Source organism: Hevea brasiliensis, chromosome 17 (assembly GCF_030052815.1).
Source record: "Hevea brasiliensis isolate MT/VB/25A 57/8 chromosome 17, ASM3005281v1, whole genome shotgun sequence".
NCBI classification, from domain to species: domain Eukaryota; kingdom Viridiplantae; phylum Streptophyta; class Magnoliopsida; order Malpighiales; family Euphorbiaceae; genus Hevea; species Hevea brasiliensis.
In genome coordinates, this window is record NC_079509.1 from 13,712,908 (window position 1) to 13,730,080 (window position 17,173).

Below are 17,173 nucleotides of genomic sequence, written 5' to 3' on the forward strand. Positions count from 1 at the left end.
CTTGATACTAGAGAGATTGAAAAATGAGAGGGTCATAATAGGGAGATCGGAAAAAATAGAGATCGGAGAGCATGGAGGGATTGAATAGCTTTCCAATAACTCTCTTCACAATCAGAGCCGAGTTAGTTAAAGAGTTGCAGGCGTGATCAAATCTTCACCGCACACCTCATTTGCAGAAACGCCTACCTAGCTGATAGACGCCAAAACAGTTATGGCAGTTCTGTACATTTTGATCTCAACGATGATCACAATTGTAAGGATGGACTCGGGGCCCTTGGATCAAAAAGCAGATGACAGGATCAACGCTTTTTATTCCCAGCCTTTGGATCCAACTTGTAAGGCAAGACCCTGAGCCGCTGGATTAAGAGAAGAAAAGACGAATATTCTGAATAAAATCTCAACCCTCCTTTTTGATTCTCTTTAATTCTAAAGTATCGGATTGTGTCCTTTTGAATCTAAACCCTCTGTCTCCCCTGATGAGATCCTGACCTGTCACACCTTATCCCTCCGTAAGGCATAACATGATCTCGTAGAATGCTTAATGAACTACCGAACTTCACCTACCGATAACTCATTAAGTACCCTACAAGGGATTTTAAAACGATTTTCTTACATTTTGAAAGTGGTGAGCATTTTAGTGAGAATTAAAAAGTCATTTATTCAAGCTTAAATACTAGTAAAAATTTTGTCCATTTTAAATTTTGCAGCAATTTTTATAAAAATTTTAACAGAGTTCCCTCTGTATTTTGAGAAACCAGTTTTTCAAAGACCTGTAAAAAGCACTTCCAAAAATATTTCACAACTCCCAACCTTCAATAACTCAATCATCTCAATTCAATGCACTTCAAAATAATTTCACAATACAAATCAAGTTTTCTCATCTCAAAATATTTAATATTTCCATTCACCAAGCATAAAGCAGAAAATCCATATATACAAATATTAAATTTACAGAAGAGAATCCAAAATAATATTATTATAATTTATTTACAACTGCTCAACTACATTGATACATACAACATTTCTATATTTACATCAAAATTATCTACAAGGGTATAAAATAATACCCGTACAAAAGCTTGATGTGATCTTCAACTCAGTAGCAGCTCACTCTGCTGCTTTTTCCGTGCTCTTATCTGCGACAGCAAAATAAGCCATCGCTGAGTATAAAAATACTCAGTGGTGCACAATAAAAATTTAAAATGCCATAAATAAATCATTCATTGCCAAACATACTTTAAATATTTCTCAATCACATTTCACAAATATCCAAGTTCATAATAACACCATTTTATCAAATAATCTATTAAACACAGTTTAGTCAAACAATTTCATAAACACAGTGTTGCCGAGTCATACACAACTTAAGCCATGACACAAAATTTCCGATCAATGCCGCGTTGTACACCACGACAAAGCAATCTCAACCCCATTAATCGAAACCAATGAGGGAGGTGGCTAGCTAGCTAATGAGTACTCATCCGATCTACAACCTCAACTGGCAAGCCAGAGAGGAAGGAAAATAAATGATCTCAACCCCATAAATGGAGGAGGAATAATAAGTAACTGTCATGCTAAGTGTGAATCAAAAATCCATTTCAAACATTTCATTTAAATATTGCATACAAAAATCAAATCAATTTCCAAAGTTACAATTTGATCACAAAGTGGCAACACAAAAGTTCATAAATTCATAATGCGTACTAAATCAATTTTTCAAGGATAAAATGCTTAAATAGGGTTTATTGTGCACAAACCTCAAGCGAGTCGTCCCTTAGCCTCGACTCGGTTCCTCAGGTTTCTTCCCGATATTCTTTTCAACTGAAACACACAATTTTACAATGTTTCAATACTAGAACTTAACATAAATCCAAAATAAATTTAGCTTCACAATTACCTAGCTCTAACGTGCTAAATTCGACGTTCTTTAAATTTTGTGTTTCGGGTTACTATTCACTGCACTATTCAAGTCAAATAGTTGACTTTCTAAGGCTTAATAGGTATGAAAATTCCAACTTCACCCACATATCACATTTTGGTCACTAAACTTGTTGGTTTTGGCCATTTTCTCAAAGCTTAGGTCATTTTGGCAAAATTGCCAATTTTCGGTTTTGGTGCTCCGAAGTTGCACTGTTCCATTGGTCAATCTACTGTTGGAATTTGGAAAAACTTCATTCATAGAAAATGTTCTTTATTATCTTAAGTGTATTCTCATTTTTGGATTACCCCAATAGGAGTTTTGTAGCTCAAGTTATAGCTAAAATACAATTACTGTTCACGTGCACTGTTCATGCTGAGATTTTGGTTCTGGCAGATTTTTAGTCCAACTTTGTTCAGTAATTTGATCAAGTTAAGTTCTTAATTTGGTCTAACTTTCTTCATATTAAATGTTCTACTATGTCTTAGGTTTCCATCGGTTCAAGAATTGCCTAAATCGGAGTTTTCTAGAGAGAGTTATAGCCATTGGAACTTTACTGCTCAATGGCAATTCTGCAGAATCGCAGGTACAGTAACTCCACTTTGCTCAATAATTTGACTAGGTTAATGGCATAATTTGGGATGGTGTTCTTCATGAAAGTTTTAGGTCTATATCTTATCTAATTGCTGGTAAAATTTTAGGTCAATTTGACCTGTCTAGCTCGAATTATGACCAAATGAACACTATGGTGTTCTTTATGAAAGTTTTAGGTCTATATCTTATCTAATTGCTGGTAAAATTTCAGGTCAATTTGACCTGTCTAGCTCGAATTATGACCAAATAAGCGATTCTTGTTCATTTGGTCGATTTAATCTGATGTGACTGCTCTCATTTCACTTTGGTCAATTGGTTCACCAAGTTTTAGTCAGTTTTTGGCCATGGTTCCTTAATGAAAATTGTGCTATTTTATGTCTATTTTCATCTCCAATTGGTGGCATATCAATTGGGCTTGTAAAATTCCTGTTTTGGTCCTTCAAAGTAGGTTTGGTCATGCTGCTGGACCTACGAATTTGTCTTCCATTCTAACACTTCCCATACATTTCCTTGGGTCATTATTGACCATTTTTCAGTTCACAATTGGTCAAAGATATCAATTATGCATTTCTCCAAAATTTGGTTAACAAACCCTAACATTCAAACCCTAACTCACTCATTCAATCACAATTGGTGCATTTCCATCTTAACACCATACTAATGTAAGTTTATTAACATCTTTAATTACCTTTAAACACATCAAACCATACCAATCATACTCCCATCAACCAGGCCAAAATTTCAGTTTATTCCTCTTCACATATTTTTATTTCATTTTAAGGTTATTTACAAGCTCTTAATGCCATATAAACACTAATTAAGCAAGAAAAATTGAGGTTTGTATTACCAACCTTGAGCAGAATTTTCTTCCTCATTTTCTTCAAATTTTCCTTCTTTCTTCCTTGCCCAATCCTCTTCTCAAGTTGCCTAGATAAGCTTTAACTATGGTGGCTAATTTTTCTATGGTGAAATTTTATGATATACAAGCTCAAAATTGAGCTTTAATGGAGTTTGTGGAGAGGGAGAGTTGAGAAAGGGAGTGAGGCGGCACCATATGAAAAAGAAGACCAAAATTGATTTTTTTTTTCATTTCTTTTCTTAATTTATTTTAGTTGATGGAAGACCACAAAATCCCATTTAATAAATAACTTAATTAATTTCTTATTGACATCATTCATGATGTCATCACCTTTGACTTTTTCATCTTCTTCTTCTTCTTTTTCTTTTTTTTTTCTATTTTTCTATTAGTTCTTTAATTTAATTCTCGATTCCGAAATTTTCTTTTCTCCGATTTTATTTAACAGTTAGGTCAGGAGTCAGCTCTCGGGGTCAATTGACCAAATTGCCCCTCGCCGGTTCAACCCGGTTTGTAAATAATTCCATATTTCTTCCGGCTCCCTGACCTAATTATTTGACTGGCTTAACAGTTCTTTTTCGTGATTTTCTCTTTTCCACTGTGTTCATAAGGGTCCTAAGGACCGCAGCGTCACATTTTACGGTTCGAAATTTGAGTTTAAAATGACTTCGCAGTCGTTCCCGAGGAGGTCACTCATCGCTGTGACTCTCGGCTCGTTTAACCTCTTATGTTCTGTTTTTCTTATTTATAGTTAACTAATTAAACATTACTAATTATTTGTGTTTATGGCTTCTCTAGTTGTCTTAAGTATGGTTCTAATCCCCTTAATTGTTCGGACCGACACCGGTCACCGAAACAATGAAATATACCAGGCTATACAAATAGGGGTGTTACATGACCCTCCATGATGATCACCCGTTCTCTATAAATACATGCATGCAATACTGTAGAAGGGACGGGCAAAAAAAGGTGGTGGTGATTATAGTGGAAAGACTTTGAAATTTGATTATGTCTTGCTACTTTGTCATTCTGAGCTTTTGAGAAACTTTAGAAACCAGTTTTCTTAAGTATCTTCATTGAAAGAGTTCTGGACCCTCAAATTCTTCATTTTCAGTGCCTGTTCATTACTCTATGAGACCATTTTTCCTTTTTCGTCCATTTTCGCCTTTGCCGCCCTAACATCAGTATATTACTTTCCAAGCTTAACTGCATTCTGACCGGTTCTTGTCGCTTCGACTCAACTGCATGCCGACTGGTTCCCGTTACTCCAAAGTAAGCATTAGTCTTTCGGCCGTCAGTTTTCAGCTCTGCAATATTTGAGGATTCTGGAGTATTTCCATCCGTCTCCTTAACTCCCCATAGGTAAGCGTCTAAACTATCATTTTGTCGAATACCCTTGTTTATTTTCTCCAGCTTTTTTTTGAAATTTCTTCTATTTCCAGTTGCATTAAAATCTCAAAATAGATTGTCCAGTCAAACAGTTATTTCCTGTGTCTTCGTTTATTTTTCATTTCCTTCAAAGAGTAGACGTTCAATTCACAGGCAGCTTGTAAGTACTCAAAAGGACGTAAGCAGGAATGTTTCGATGTGAGAATTTTCAATCAAATAAAAAATGACAAAAAGGATAGGTGTAACAATAGGTCGAATAGTAGGTCAAACAAATAAGTAATGAGGTCGGGCTACGAAATGAGCCCAGGAGATAACATAATAGAGCGGGAACGGAGATAGGATCGGGCATTGGACTTGTAACTAAAAGAGATCGGATATTGCCAACCAAAGGGTTCTGATAAGGCAATCATATAGGAGATCGATTAGAAGTTCGGTCTTGTATTCACCCTCTAGTTATAAGGCTCTGTGGGTTAGGAGAAGCTCTGCACCGGTTTCTTGCGCCCCCGCTCAGCCAGAATCTTTAGTTCAAAGTCCTTTCGATATGCGATCCTAGCGAATATTTTAAGAGATCGGGAGAGAGTTCTTACCTGATTCTCATTCCAAATTTAAATGTGTGGAGATCGGAGGAGAGTTCTTATCCGAGATCCTTCACTTAAAACTTTAAATTGAATACTTTAAGAGATCGGGGGAGAGTTCTTACCCAATTCTCAGTAAAAAATTTTAATAGGCGGAGATCGGAGGAGAGTTCTTATCTGAAATCTCCCACTTAAACTTTAAATCAAATACTCTAAGAGATCAGGGGAGAGTTCTTACCTGATTCTCAACCAAAATTTTTAACAAAATATGTGGAGATCGGAGGAGAGTTCTTATCCGAGATCATTCGCTTAAATTTTTAACGAACATACTTTAAGAGATCGGGGGAGAAGTTCTTACCCGATTCTCAGCCAAATTTTAATAAAATATGTAGAGATCAGGGGAGAGTTCTTACTTGATTCTCAACCAAAATTTTAATAAAATATGTGGAGATCGGAGGAGAGTTCTTATCCAAGATCCTTCGCTTAAAAACTCTAAAACGAAATACATTAAGAGATCGGGAGAAAGTCCTTATCGAATTCTCTTAACTAAAGCCCGAATTAAGATATCATAATATACAAAGTAACACCCAAACAAAGATCCGCTACCTGACACCTACTCACTAAGGGTCATCTCATGCACTCATGTTCTTGGGCAGTCCTGAATAGTGAAATATCAAACATTCCTTTTATCTATACAAAGGATTAACATTGTCATCCCAACCCTCTAATTATCAATTTTAATTTATAAAGAGCATAATATTAAATCTGTTTACCCTCATAAAGGGACGAGGTGGGGTGCCTAACATCTTTCCCACCCGTATACGGACCCTGAATTTATAATATCTATTTTCGAAGTGGTTTCCTTTTAAAATTTTTATTACAAATGGTTTTCTTTAATTTCCCTCAAAAATAAAGTGACGACTCTCACTTTTCTCACTTTGGTGAGTGTTCGTCCAGACGACTGCAAAAACCCTTGCGATAGATTCCACGAAGGATCAGTTCATAATAAGAATTCAATCGAAAGCGTTAAAATTAGCTTTGAATCATAGAACCAATTGATTTAGTTTAAATTCAAAATTAGACATGTTAAAAAAAAAATCAACTATTAAATTTAATAAAAAAAAATTAAAATAAAATTAAAATTGAAACTAAATCTATATAAAATTTATAATAAAAAACATTTTTTAATTTAAAATATCATAATAAACTATTTTTTTATATCACTAAAGATATGGGCGGACCGAGGCATCTGGTTGGAAGCTTTTTTTTTTTTTTTTAATTGGGTATATATATATATAGCGCTTGGCTCCCTCATTTTAAAAAAATATATTGAATAATAATTAAATATTATAAAGTACGTGAATATTTATTTAGAATAATATTCTAGAAATAAAGAATATTAAAAATAAAAATATAAAAAAAGAAGGAAAAAAAAAAGAACAATCGGAAATGGGTAGGAAAAAAAAAGCTGAAATGATATTTGATTAAAATTTGTAAGACTTTCTTTGAAATAAATTATTTATAAAAAAAATTCAATCAAATTTTTATAAAATCATATTTGTTTTTACTTTTTCTAAATTGATATTTTTATAATTAAAAAGAATTGATTTTTTTTTCATTCCAAATAATAGAATTGATAAAAAGAAAATAATTGAATTTTTTTATTATTTTTATTATTAAAAAATAATAATTCATTATTATTGAGGTATGTTTTGGAAATTGGAGGCAGGAAATCCTCTCCCCGTTTCTGTCCGCTAAATATTGAGATCGGATATAGAAAAATTGATTAAATGCAGAATGAATCAAATTCAAGTTGAAAATAATTATCATCCTTAATTTTTCCATGCTAATAATGATAACTCTAAAATCTTGATACTGTTTTCACAGTTATTAGTTTTCATGACACTATATATATTTTTATTAATGGCGATTCAGGTTTTATAGCTTTTTAAAAGATTAAAGCACATTTGATATGATAGATTAACCTCGAAAAATAATTGTATTGAATTGCAAAAACCTATTAAATAGATCTTTTTCTCAAGCATCAAAATTCTAAAAAAGAAAAAAAAAACTCTTATTAAAGAGAACAAACTCTTTCTAAGATAGAATTAAAAAAAAAATTATGATAAATGAAAACGAAAAAGTAGAAGAAAAGGAAGTGAGATATTAACGGCAACTCCATTGGTAAATGTAATCTTCAAATACTTGGCTAATCATATTTTAATATTGAAATACCTCTTCGTCGGTAATTATTTGAAAGCCAATGTTGAAACAATAAGTCTTGTATTACCTATATGTTTGCGTCTCTCATCTATTCGACGGAAAAAAAATTATATAAATAATTTAAGCAAATTAAGAAAATTTGATAAGAATTATTATTATTATTATTATTATTATTATTTTTTATACTCATCCATGGAACGGAACTGTGGGATGCAATACATATGCTATGCTTCTGTCTTTATCTCCATGTGTGAGTGGAGGGGAAAAAAGTCTTTATTATTTTAATTTTAAATATATAGCCCTTTAATTTGCTTGTACTATCTTTATCAGCGTTAGGTAGGCAATCACTAGGTCCAATAATGCATGCCTCGAACCTAGCTATGTATTTGAAACTCTATGCATGAATGTAAATGATTAAAGAACTCTAGACAAGCGAAACTCTTTGACCAGACAAAGACTAAGTGCTGTATGGGTTCGAGAGGATACCGTATTAACCCTTTGAGGAATGAATTATGAATGGACCATGTTCAATGGCGGTCCTCAAAACAGGGAAGCTATCCATCCCAAAAAGTTTACTTCAAGAACAGATTGCCCCTATCCAAGTCCACAAATGCCACATCGATCCCCTCTCGCTTTAGTGGGAATTGAAGAAAAAGCCAGAATGCTCCACTTCATCGATCTCCTTTCAAAAATTTGTCCCAATAGCAGTGGGTTTGAAAAGATGTTATTGGCATGGCAACCTTTAGTTAGGTGCAGAGAGAAGGTAAGAATAAGATGGGTTTGACCCCACTACATGTCTTTGTTGCTCAAAATGTCAACAATCTCATGCCACACATTCTAAAGGGATTTTTATTTTTTTAGTGCTGACCATACACACATGGAAATGTTGCATAATGCTACATCCCATCTCCGACTGACCCTCACTTGATATGTCGGATTTTTTTTTTCGTCAACCATGATTAATTTGGCTAAATTCGCAATTTATGATGTTGGAGTAAATAAATGGCATAATGGGTATTGGGTATAGTGCGCGCCGTGTAATGCAAACATAGTAATGACCATTAATTATTTGGTTAATTATGCTTTGTATCACTTAATCACTCACCAAGGCTTGCCACGCACCTACATCTTTAATTTTTTTATTGATTATTTTAATTCCAAGTCAAAATGTCGTGTTACAAAAATAATCGTGTTTTCTTTGTGTTCAAACTTGTCAACTATAGTTTTTTTAAGACGTCAATTCCATCCTCCAAAAGATGGAAACAAGCCACCAGTGTGAAAACCGCTGGATATTTTCCTTTTTTTTTTTTTTTTAAAAGATAGATACACATATAATTTAGTGATTAAAATGAATATTTATTAAAATTATAGTAATTTTAATAAAATTTTTATTCTCATATAAATCACATACATACTGTACATAATTAATTTAAAATCACAAAAAAATAATTTCAGAATATGCTTAAGTTTACGGACCTCAATCAGAGCTACATAGGAACACTTTGAAAGCAAAGCAAACTTGAAAACACCTGCATCACGTGAAGAAATGTGGCCAGTTCCCAATTGACCACTTGGCAAGAATTGATAGGAGATAACCTAGCCTTTTTAAGCCTTATGTTTTAGTGTTCATCTATACATATAAAAGCTAAGGTGATGCTCGGAACAAGCACTTGCTAGCTAATAGCAAATCCGAAAAAACTTCAAAGATTTACTTTCTTCATTTCTATTGTGTGTTGTGTGAGAAGGAGAAGAATGGTTGCAATTTCACTGGATTCGAGTTTAAGCCTGCAAATTGACAAAGATTGTCACCGTCGAGGAGTTGGAATTACAGAGGAAATCGATGGTCTAATTAAAGTGTACAAAGATGGGCATGTAGAAAGGCCTCAGATCGTTCCATGTGTTACGAGCGCTTTGCCTCCTGAGCATGGTGTGACCTCACGAGACATAGTCATTGACAAGTTCACAGATATTTGGGCACGTTTTTATGTTCCAACCACTTGCCATGGTAAGCTCCCATTAATTGTATATTTCCATGGAGGTGGGTTCTGTGTCGGTTCAGCTGCTTGGAGTTGCTATCATGAGTTCCTGGCAAGGCTGGCTGCCAAGGCAGGTTGCCTGGTCATGTCTGTCAACTATCGTTTAGCCCCGGAAAATCCTCTCCCGGCAGCTTTTGATGATGGGATTAAGGCTTTAATGTGGTTAAAACAACAAGCTTTAAGTTCAGCTAGTGACTGGTGGTCTAGGCAATGCAATTTCTCTAACATTTTCGTAGCTGGTGATAGTGCTGGTGCCAACGTAGCCTATAATATTATTGCAAGGCTAAGTTCTGAAGAAGCTGCAGCAATAAAGCCATTAGATCTTAAGGGCTTAATCTTGATTCAACCATTTTTCGGGGGAGAACTACTAACCAATTCAGAGAAATATTTAATACAGTCATCTCGGTCAGCACTAAGCCTGGCAACCTCGGATACATATTGGAGACTAGCTTTGCCATTTGGTGCTAATCGTGAGCATCCATGGTGCAACCCTCTGGGAAAAGGGTCAATGAAAATGGAGGATCTGATGGAGTTGCCGGTGATGGTCTGCATATCAGAGATGGATATTTTGAAAGATAGAAACTTGGAGCTTGTTGCTGCTTTGGCTAAAGCAAGGAAGGAAGTGGAGCATGTGATACATAAAGGTGTAGGGCATGGATTTCAGGTTCTGAGTAAGTCTCAGGTCTCGCAAACTCGAACACTTGAAATGATGTCTCAAATCCAGGCTTTTATTAGTGGATGATTCCTTCTCTCTCACACACACGCACACACAAACTTTTGTGTCAGGAGAAAGGGAATATAATTTGCGTATATCACTATTCCTCGAAAGAATTAACTAGCAGGGCTCTTGATAGATTCCTCAAGTACACAGTGGCACAGTGCAGGCCATTGTGAGTGCTTGTGCAAAGCTTGTGCATGTCAAAAGAGCTCATGATTTTTGTACATATAAAAAGGATATTCTTGCAAAGTTCAATAATGCTTTCGTTTATTTATCTATTTATTTATTTTAAATGATATATATATATATATACACATATAAAATCTTTTTCTTTTAATTATGATTGGATAAAATATTCAAATTTAAAATATTAAATAAAGCATAATTAAATTTAAAATTTTATTTTATCTTTCTATTTTAACTAATCTCTCAAAAAGATTATATATAATCATTTAATTTATCATTTATTTCTTTAATAATCATTAGTAGGTGTTTAGACTTTTGCATAGAAGGGGAAATAAACTCCTATTGCCACTTCAATTAATTGTGCCTTAAAATTTTTCCTCTTTAAATGCATCTGCCATATTTGTTTTAAACTTAAAATTTTGTATAACATATAGAAAACTCTTCTAATTTATGAATGGAATCAAATACAAGCATTTCCAATTCACACGGGCTATTAGGAGGAGTTCCAAGTCAAACAGAGTTATTTGAAGTGGTGAATAATTGTAAAGAAGCTTATGATTAAGAATATTGAATAGGTTACTAGAATTTTAAATTTGGACAAAATAGGGGTGACATTTGATCTGTGTCTATCTTATTGTCTTTTTTCCAAATAGTTACATCACCTTTTTAAAATTGGGATGTTCTATTATTTTTCTCCCTATCTTATTATCATTATTATTATTATTATTAAATTCTTGGACGCATATGTGCCTCTTAATCACATCGTACTCTTTGAAATATTAGCAATTTTTTTATTGATTTATATTCCAAATTATAGTGAGACATAGTTGGTTTCACTTTTTTTGCAATAGTGTTTTTATTTTGTCTTGAATTTATTTAAATAAAGTTGATATATTGGTTCATATTCAAATGGACCTAAATGATAATGATTTCAATCATCAAGTTGGTATAATTTGTCACGACTCAACCTATGGGCCGGACCGGCACTAGGACCTGGGCCAGCCTAAAGCCTCCGAGATCCGCAGTAAGCCTAATTATTCCTCAACCCAACTTTAAGGCCCATTTGGGCCCAATTTCAAGAATTCAGTCGGACAGAGTCCGACCATAAAATGGATCATTCAACGGGGAGTTTTTGACTCTCCGGACCTATAAACACAATATATAATAAATTGGAGAGCTCAGCTCACCCTCCACATAATCAAAATGTCATAACTCAAATAGGAGCTCAGTTCACCCTCCACATAATCAAAATGTCATAACTCAAATAGGAGCTCAGCTCCTTCATCCAATCTCATTATGCATACAGTTAATAATTTTACAGGTCCAATATAACTTTTATAATATAGGCCTAAAATAAAAATAAGTGCTTCTAACATATGCGGAGTCTAAAATTTAACTCAATTGTACAAAATACATTAAATACTATTAATGGACCTGCGAAGAAGAAGAGCAAGTTAGCCACAACAAATAATCTTTCTGTAGCCTGGAAAAATAGATGAACATGAGTGAGCATTCAACTCAGAGAGTAAAATACCAATTTTAATCATAATCTCTATAACTATTTAAAGCTAATGTACCTTGTAGAGTGAAATGCAATATCGTCATAATTTTCATATCATAACAGCAAAAAGGCAATTTGGAGCATTCACACACCCAATACTGTCAAGCAATACATATATGGGAGCTGATCCCCTATACAGCCCTCTTAATCCAACATCTGTCAGCGAGTGTCTCTCAAGCCGGACTTTCGCTTAATAAACCAAATGCGGGGTCCCAGCAATTATTTCTCAAGCTGTGTCTACCCCGAAGGACCGAGTCCCAGCGAGTGTCTTTCAAGCCGTGTCTACCCATTCTGTCCATATCCAATACCATACCACACGCACGCCACGCACACACACTGCTCCAAATTACCACAAACAACATCCATGGCACTTCAACAATTATGAATGCAATATAAAAAGTGCTTAGTGTTTAACTACATAGATATATATTTATAAGTGATGCATAGACATGCTTGAATATATAATAATATCGAAATTGCAATTAAAATTAATATTTTACTCACAAACTTGAACCGAGGTCACTGCGGTGGCTGGGTGGAGGAAGAAGGCTGTCCCGGCTCACCTGACAATTTCATTGCAATTATTTAATATATTTGACTCTATACAAGTGTCTATCACATAAAACATGTGTGGGACTTATATCAATTAACGTAATTTTTTTTTAATTTTTATACTTAGACTTTTTTCTTATATTGAAATATTATAAATTTCAAAAATAACTTAAATTAAATATATGAAATTTTGTGAATATCAAGAATAAATGGTCAATATTAATCCTTTTCAATAAATTAACATGTTATATGCATATATAGATCTTGTGGCTATGGATAGAAGTTTGTTGTGTTTTGCTTTGATTTAAGATGACAATGGATTAGGTACTCATGAAAGTCACCTTATCTAAATTTAAACTCAATTAATATTTTTAATACCCAAATTCATTCTAAACTCGATTAAAATGTACCCTCAATTACTCGAATTCTTCTAAACTCTATTATTATTACTCAAAAAATACTCGACCTCATTTAATTTTATATATTTTAATTAGTAATCTACATAATTTTTTAATTAATAATTTATGTTTTAAAAATTTAATAATTCTATAAAATAATTAAATTAAATTTATTTAAAATATAATATATAAAATTTATAAATATTATTATAAAAAAATCTTTTATATTTAATTAATTATTTATAAAAACTAATTCGAGTAACAAATCTAACATGCGAAACTCAAACTCGACCCAAACACTTAGTATGCTTAGTGTTATTGATGGGGAAGAGCAAGAGAAATAGGATCTACAAATAAGGAAATGAACGTTATGATTAAATGAGTTCAATATGCATTAACATCAAGGTTTTCAAACTCGGTCTAATCATTAAATTAGCAAAGAAAAAGGGGTTTAAGGTTCAACCATAGTAAAATTGAGATTTAATTGGTGTACTATTAAATAAATATCAATATATATTACAAAATTAATAATCTTTGAAAAAATATAATATATTATAATAATTAATAGGTTGATATATTATATAAATAATTATTATTTTATAATAAAAAATATTTAGAGTAAAAATTAAAATAATTAGAGTAAAAATTGAAATAATCATATATTTTAATATCAATGAAGAATAAATTTTAATATACTAAATTTTTATACACTAGATAAAAATTTATATACCTTTTGTGATAAAAAAAAATTAATAGGAAATTAATTAAATAATTTAAAATAGCATTAAAATAAGTTATCTATACATTAGATATCAAAAGGCACATCTTGGCTTAATGGACATACTCATTCGTGGGTTGATACCTATTAAAAAAAAAAATCACTTCTTTTTCTAAATGAAGAAGACTCGTAATTTTTAACCGGTTTGAATCGACTAATGGTTTAGATTTCGATTAATTCGGCTCGACTGACTAATTTGATGGATATTTAATTAATTATTAATTTGTTAACTGGAAATTAAATGGAGAAAGATAATAAAATTTAAATTTTTTAAAAATAAATTGCTTAAATGGTTCATAAGATTTAGAAAATGAGTAATAAGATTAAATGTATAAAAAGGCTTTAAGTATTTAATTTATTTTTAGCTAAAATTATTTTTTTTATTCATTTGAACCACTCAATTTAAACTCAATATAATTATTGTTTAAAAAATATATGTTTATTAATAGTAATATTAAACATATTTTTAAAAGGCCTTACTAAAAATTCAGTTACATTTATAAATTGAAAAAAGAAAAAAAGATAATAAGGGATCTTGTTGAGAATAGATTTCTAATCATAGTAATCAAATTGTATCCGAAATTGAAAGAATGCTATATTCTAATTAAAACATTAAAAAAAAAAAACTGGATTTGAGAGTTGAATATGTGATTCAATTACTGAATTTAATAGTAATTTACTTACAGAAATGTATAAACTATAAACAGTTTGTGCTTAACTGTATCGATCGCATACATCCAATTTCATGTTTTTCAAGTCTAGCAAATTCTTATGTTATTCTTTTAAAGAAAATTTATTAATTTTTTATATTAGATGACAGATGCTTAATTATTAATTATTATATTAATTTAATAATTATTAAGAAGTGAAAAATAAAAATTAATTAGTTTTAATTTAATATTACTGAAATTAATTATATAAAAAAAAATGAAAGATTTCAGAGACAATAAAATTTTAATACCCGTATAAAGTTAGGACTCATTTGATTTTCTTAAAAAGTAAATTACAGTATCTTGGTAAAATATATAAAGCTTCATTAACAGATTTACATGGACCATGGTTAATAATAATAATAATAAATCCAAAAAAAAAAAGATGAAACGAGAGCTCCATATTTTATGGATATGCCCTATTTCAAGGCAATGCAATAACATAATAGAGTCACCAATCCAGACCTATATAAAGGTCGGAGGATGAGGTTAATCAAATTGCTTAACCCTGGTGCCCTAATATATGTAACAGGCTCATAATTTCTTGCTCAAATGAGTGGTCCAAATCATCATTCTGGGTACTTCCCTGCGAGAAATATATAGATGTGTCCTGCGTTAGTATCTCTCTGAAAATAGCTATGATCTATCTCACCTGAGTCTCAAGGGAAACCTACTTTGATTTTATCATCATCATCATCATCCTCTTCTTTTGCTTCTTCTTCTTCTTCTTCTTCTTCATCATCATTGTTTGCTTTCTGCGGGAATATATATATACATGGGCCAAAGCTGAATTAAGATGAATATTATGAATCTATGTGCGAAGCTGATGAATACTTTGGGGAAGTTGTAGTCTGTATGTATGGTAGAATCAAGTTAACAGCAAGGTCATGTGGTACAAAAAGTAAATAATGGTAGTTGAGGATTTGAAGGGGTGAGCAAGCCCGCAACCGGTTAGATAATTAGAAGTGCCTCAACCCCCAACATCTACCAGCTATAGGTAGAGGTTTCAATAATGTCTTGGTACTGTTTTACCATTCTTTCTCATCAACGTTGCCATTAGCTATCATCATGCTCATGCTTAATAAACTTTAATTCAGTAATATTGGAGTCATTTTCAAAATTATGGGGTGTTGATTTTGAATGTCAATCGAAATTAATTATAGTAAAAAGACATTATGTTAATAACAATATTTACCCATACATATGCAAATAAATATGGATATTTTATATATACTGTATGAGCTAACTTTGGTAGTGGTCATTATACTCCATTTTGGAGACTTAAGGATTATTATATTTTAAAATCAATTAATTAGGGAAAGTCTAACCTTAATTAAATAATAAGGCTTGTGCATCTTTAGTACTTCCCAAAAACTTTTGGATGGATGTAAATGTAATAAGCAAATATTAAAGAATATATATATATATATATATATATATATATATATATATATATATATATATATATATATATATATATATATATAGGGAAGATTGGCCAGGTTATATTATAATAATTAAATTAAATGTTGTATTCTATAAACCCTTTTATTCCAACATAAATACCCTATACAGAAAGATTTGTTTATTAAAGATTTTACGTCTGAAAGGTAAATTATATTATAATCCCTCTAGATATTTCTTAAATAATTCATGTCGCTTGTAACAGCTGGAAATTTTACAAGTGCGATGAAACCCTTAAATAAGAAAAAGTAGAATCAATTAAAAAGCTTGTGTAGAATTTATTGTTCGCATGCATCTATGAACAACCCACTTTGGAAACTAACCAAAAATAATGAAGGAGACATCCCAAATATTCAGAAAGCGACCTTATCGACCTCTGATGAAAAAAGGTGACCAAAGAGATGATATATTTGGCTCAAATGTCGAATTTCACGTGCCTGTGCCCGTGCCGGTGGGAAACCAATAATATAGCAAAGTTATTTTCTTTTATTTTTAAAGTAAAATATATATATTTATCTCAAAATTTGATTTTGTAAACAAAATACCTCTCCATCAAAATTTAGTCTCATTTATAATTAATTATAAATGAAATACCTTTAATTCAATTTTTAATTTAAAAATTAATGTTTTATAGATTTTATTTTGTTAATAAAATAATCAATTCATTTAAATTTTATATTAAATAATTATATATTTTATATTTAAATACTTTAAAAATTAAATTATTTCATTTTGAAAATTAAAAGGAAAAAAAGGGACTTGTTGTTGTACCGACTATCACTAACGTATTAAAGTATCCACAAAAAAACAATTGGCTTTGCCCTTCGCCACAGGACACTGAATTTTCTTGCATCAATAATCGGTAAACTTTAATTCAATTATCAGCTTGGTATTATCCACAACTAGCTCTACGCTTCCCGATTTATATCACATTTTCCTATTTTCTTTGTGTGATTTATTTTACTTTTTGTACTTTTTTTTTTTTTAGTTTTAATTTTCTACTACATGTTCGTAGTTGATATTTTATCCTTAAGAGAGTGCAAAGGAATGCTCAATTTAATTTGAAATTGGATTCTACCTAAGGAACTAAATAAGTTTCCTTTTGAAATAAATTCTGTAAAAAAAAAATCAGTTAAATTCTCATAATTTTTTTTATTTTTTAAAGTAAAAAATTTTTTAAATTAAAAATAATTAAATTCCTTTATAAATATAAAA

At 31.5% G+C, this 17,173-nt stretch overlaps 1 protein-coding gene across 1 annotated transcript; it reads left to right on the forward strand.

The window, feature by feature from the left end:
* The first annotated feature begins 9,195 nt into the window (after positions 1 to 9,195).
* On the forward strand, positions 9,196 to 10,579 carry LOC110661461 (probable carboxylesterase 6). Its single transcript, XM_021820094.2, has one exon. It carries the CDS (start codon positions 9,308 to 9,310, stop codon positions 10,331 to 10,333), a length of 1,026 nt encoding a protein of 341 aa, XP_021675786.2. The 5' UTR covers positions 9,196 to 9,307; the 3' UTR covers positions 10,334 to 10,579.
* The last annotated feature ends 6,594 nt before the right edge of the window (positions 10,580 to 17,173 follow it).

Coding starts and splice junctions, on each gene's coding strand:
- LOC110661461 (XM_021820094.2), top strand. CDS start 9,308: ATGGTTGCAATTTCACTGGATTCGAGTTTAAGCCTGCAAATTGACAAA.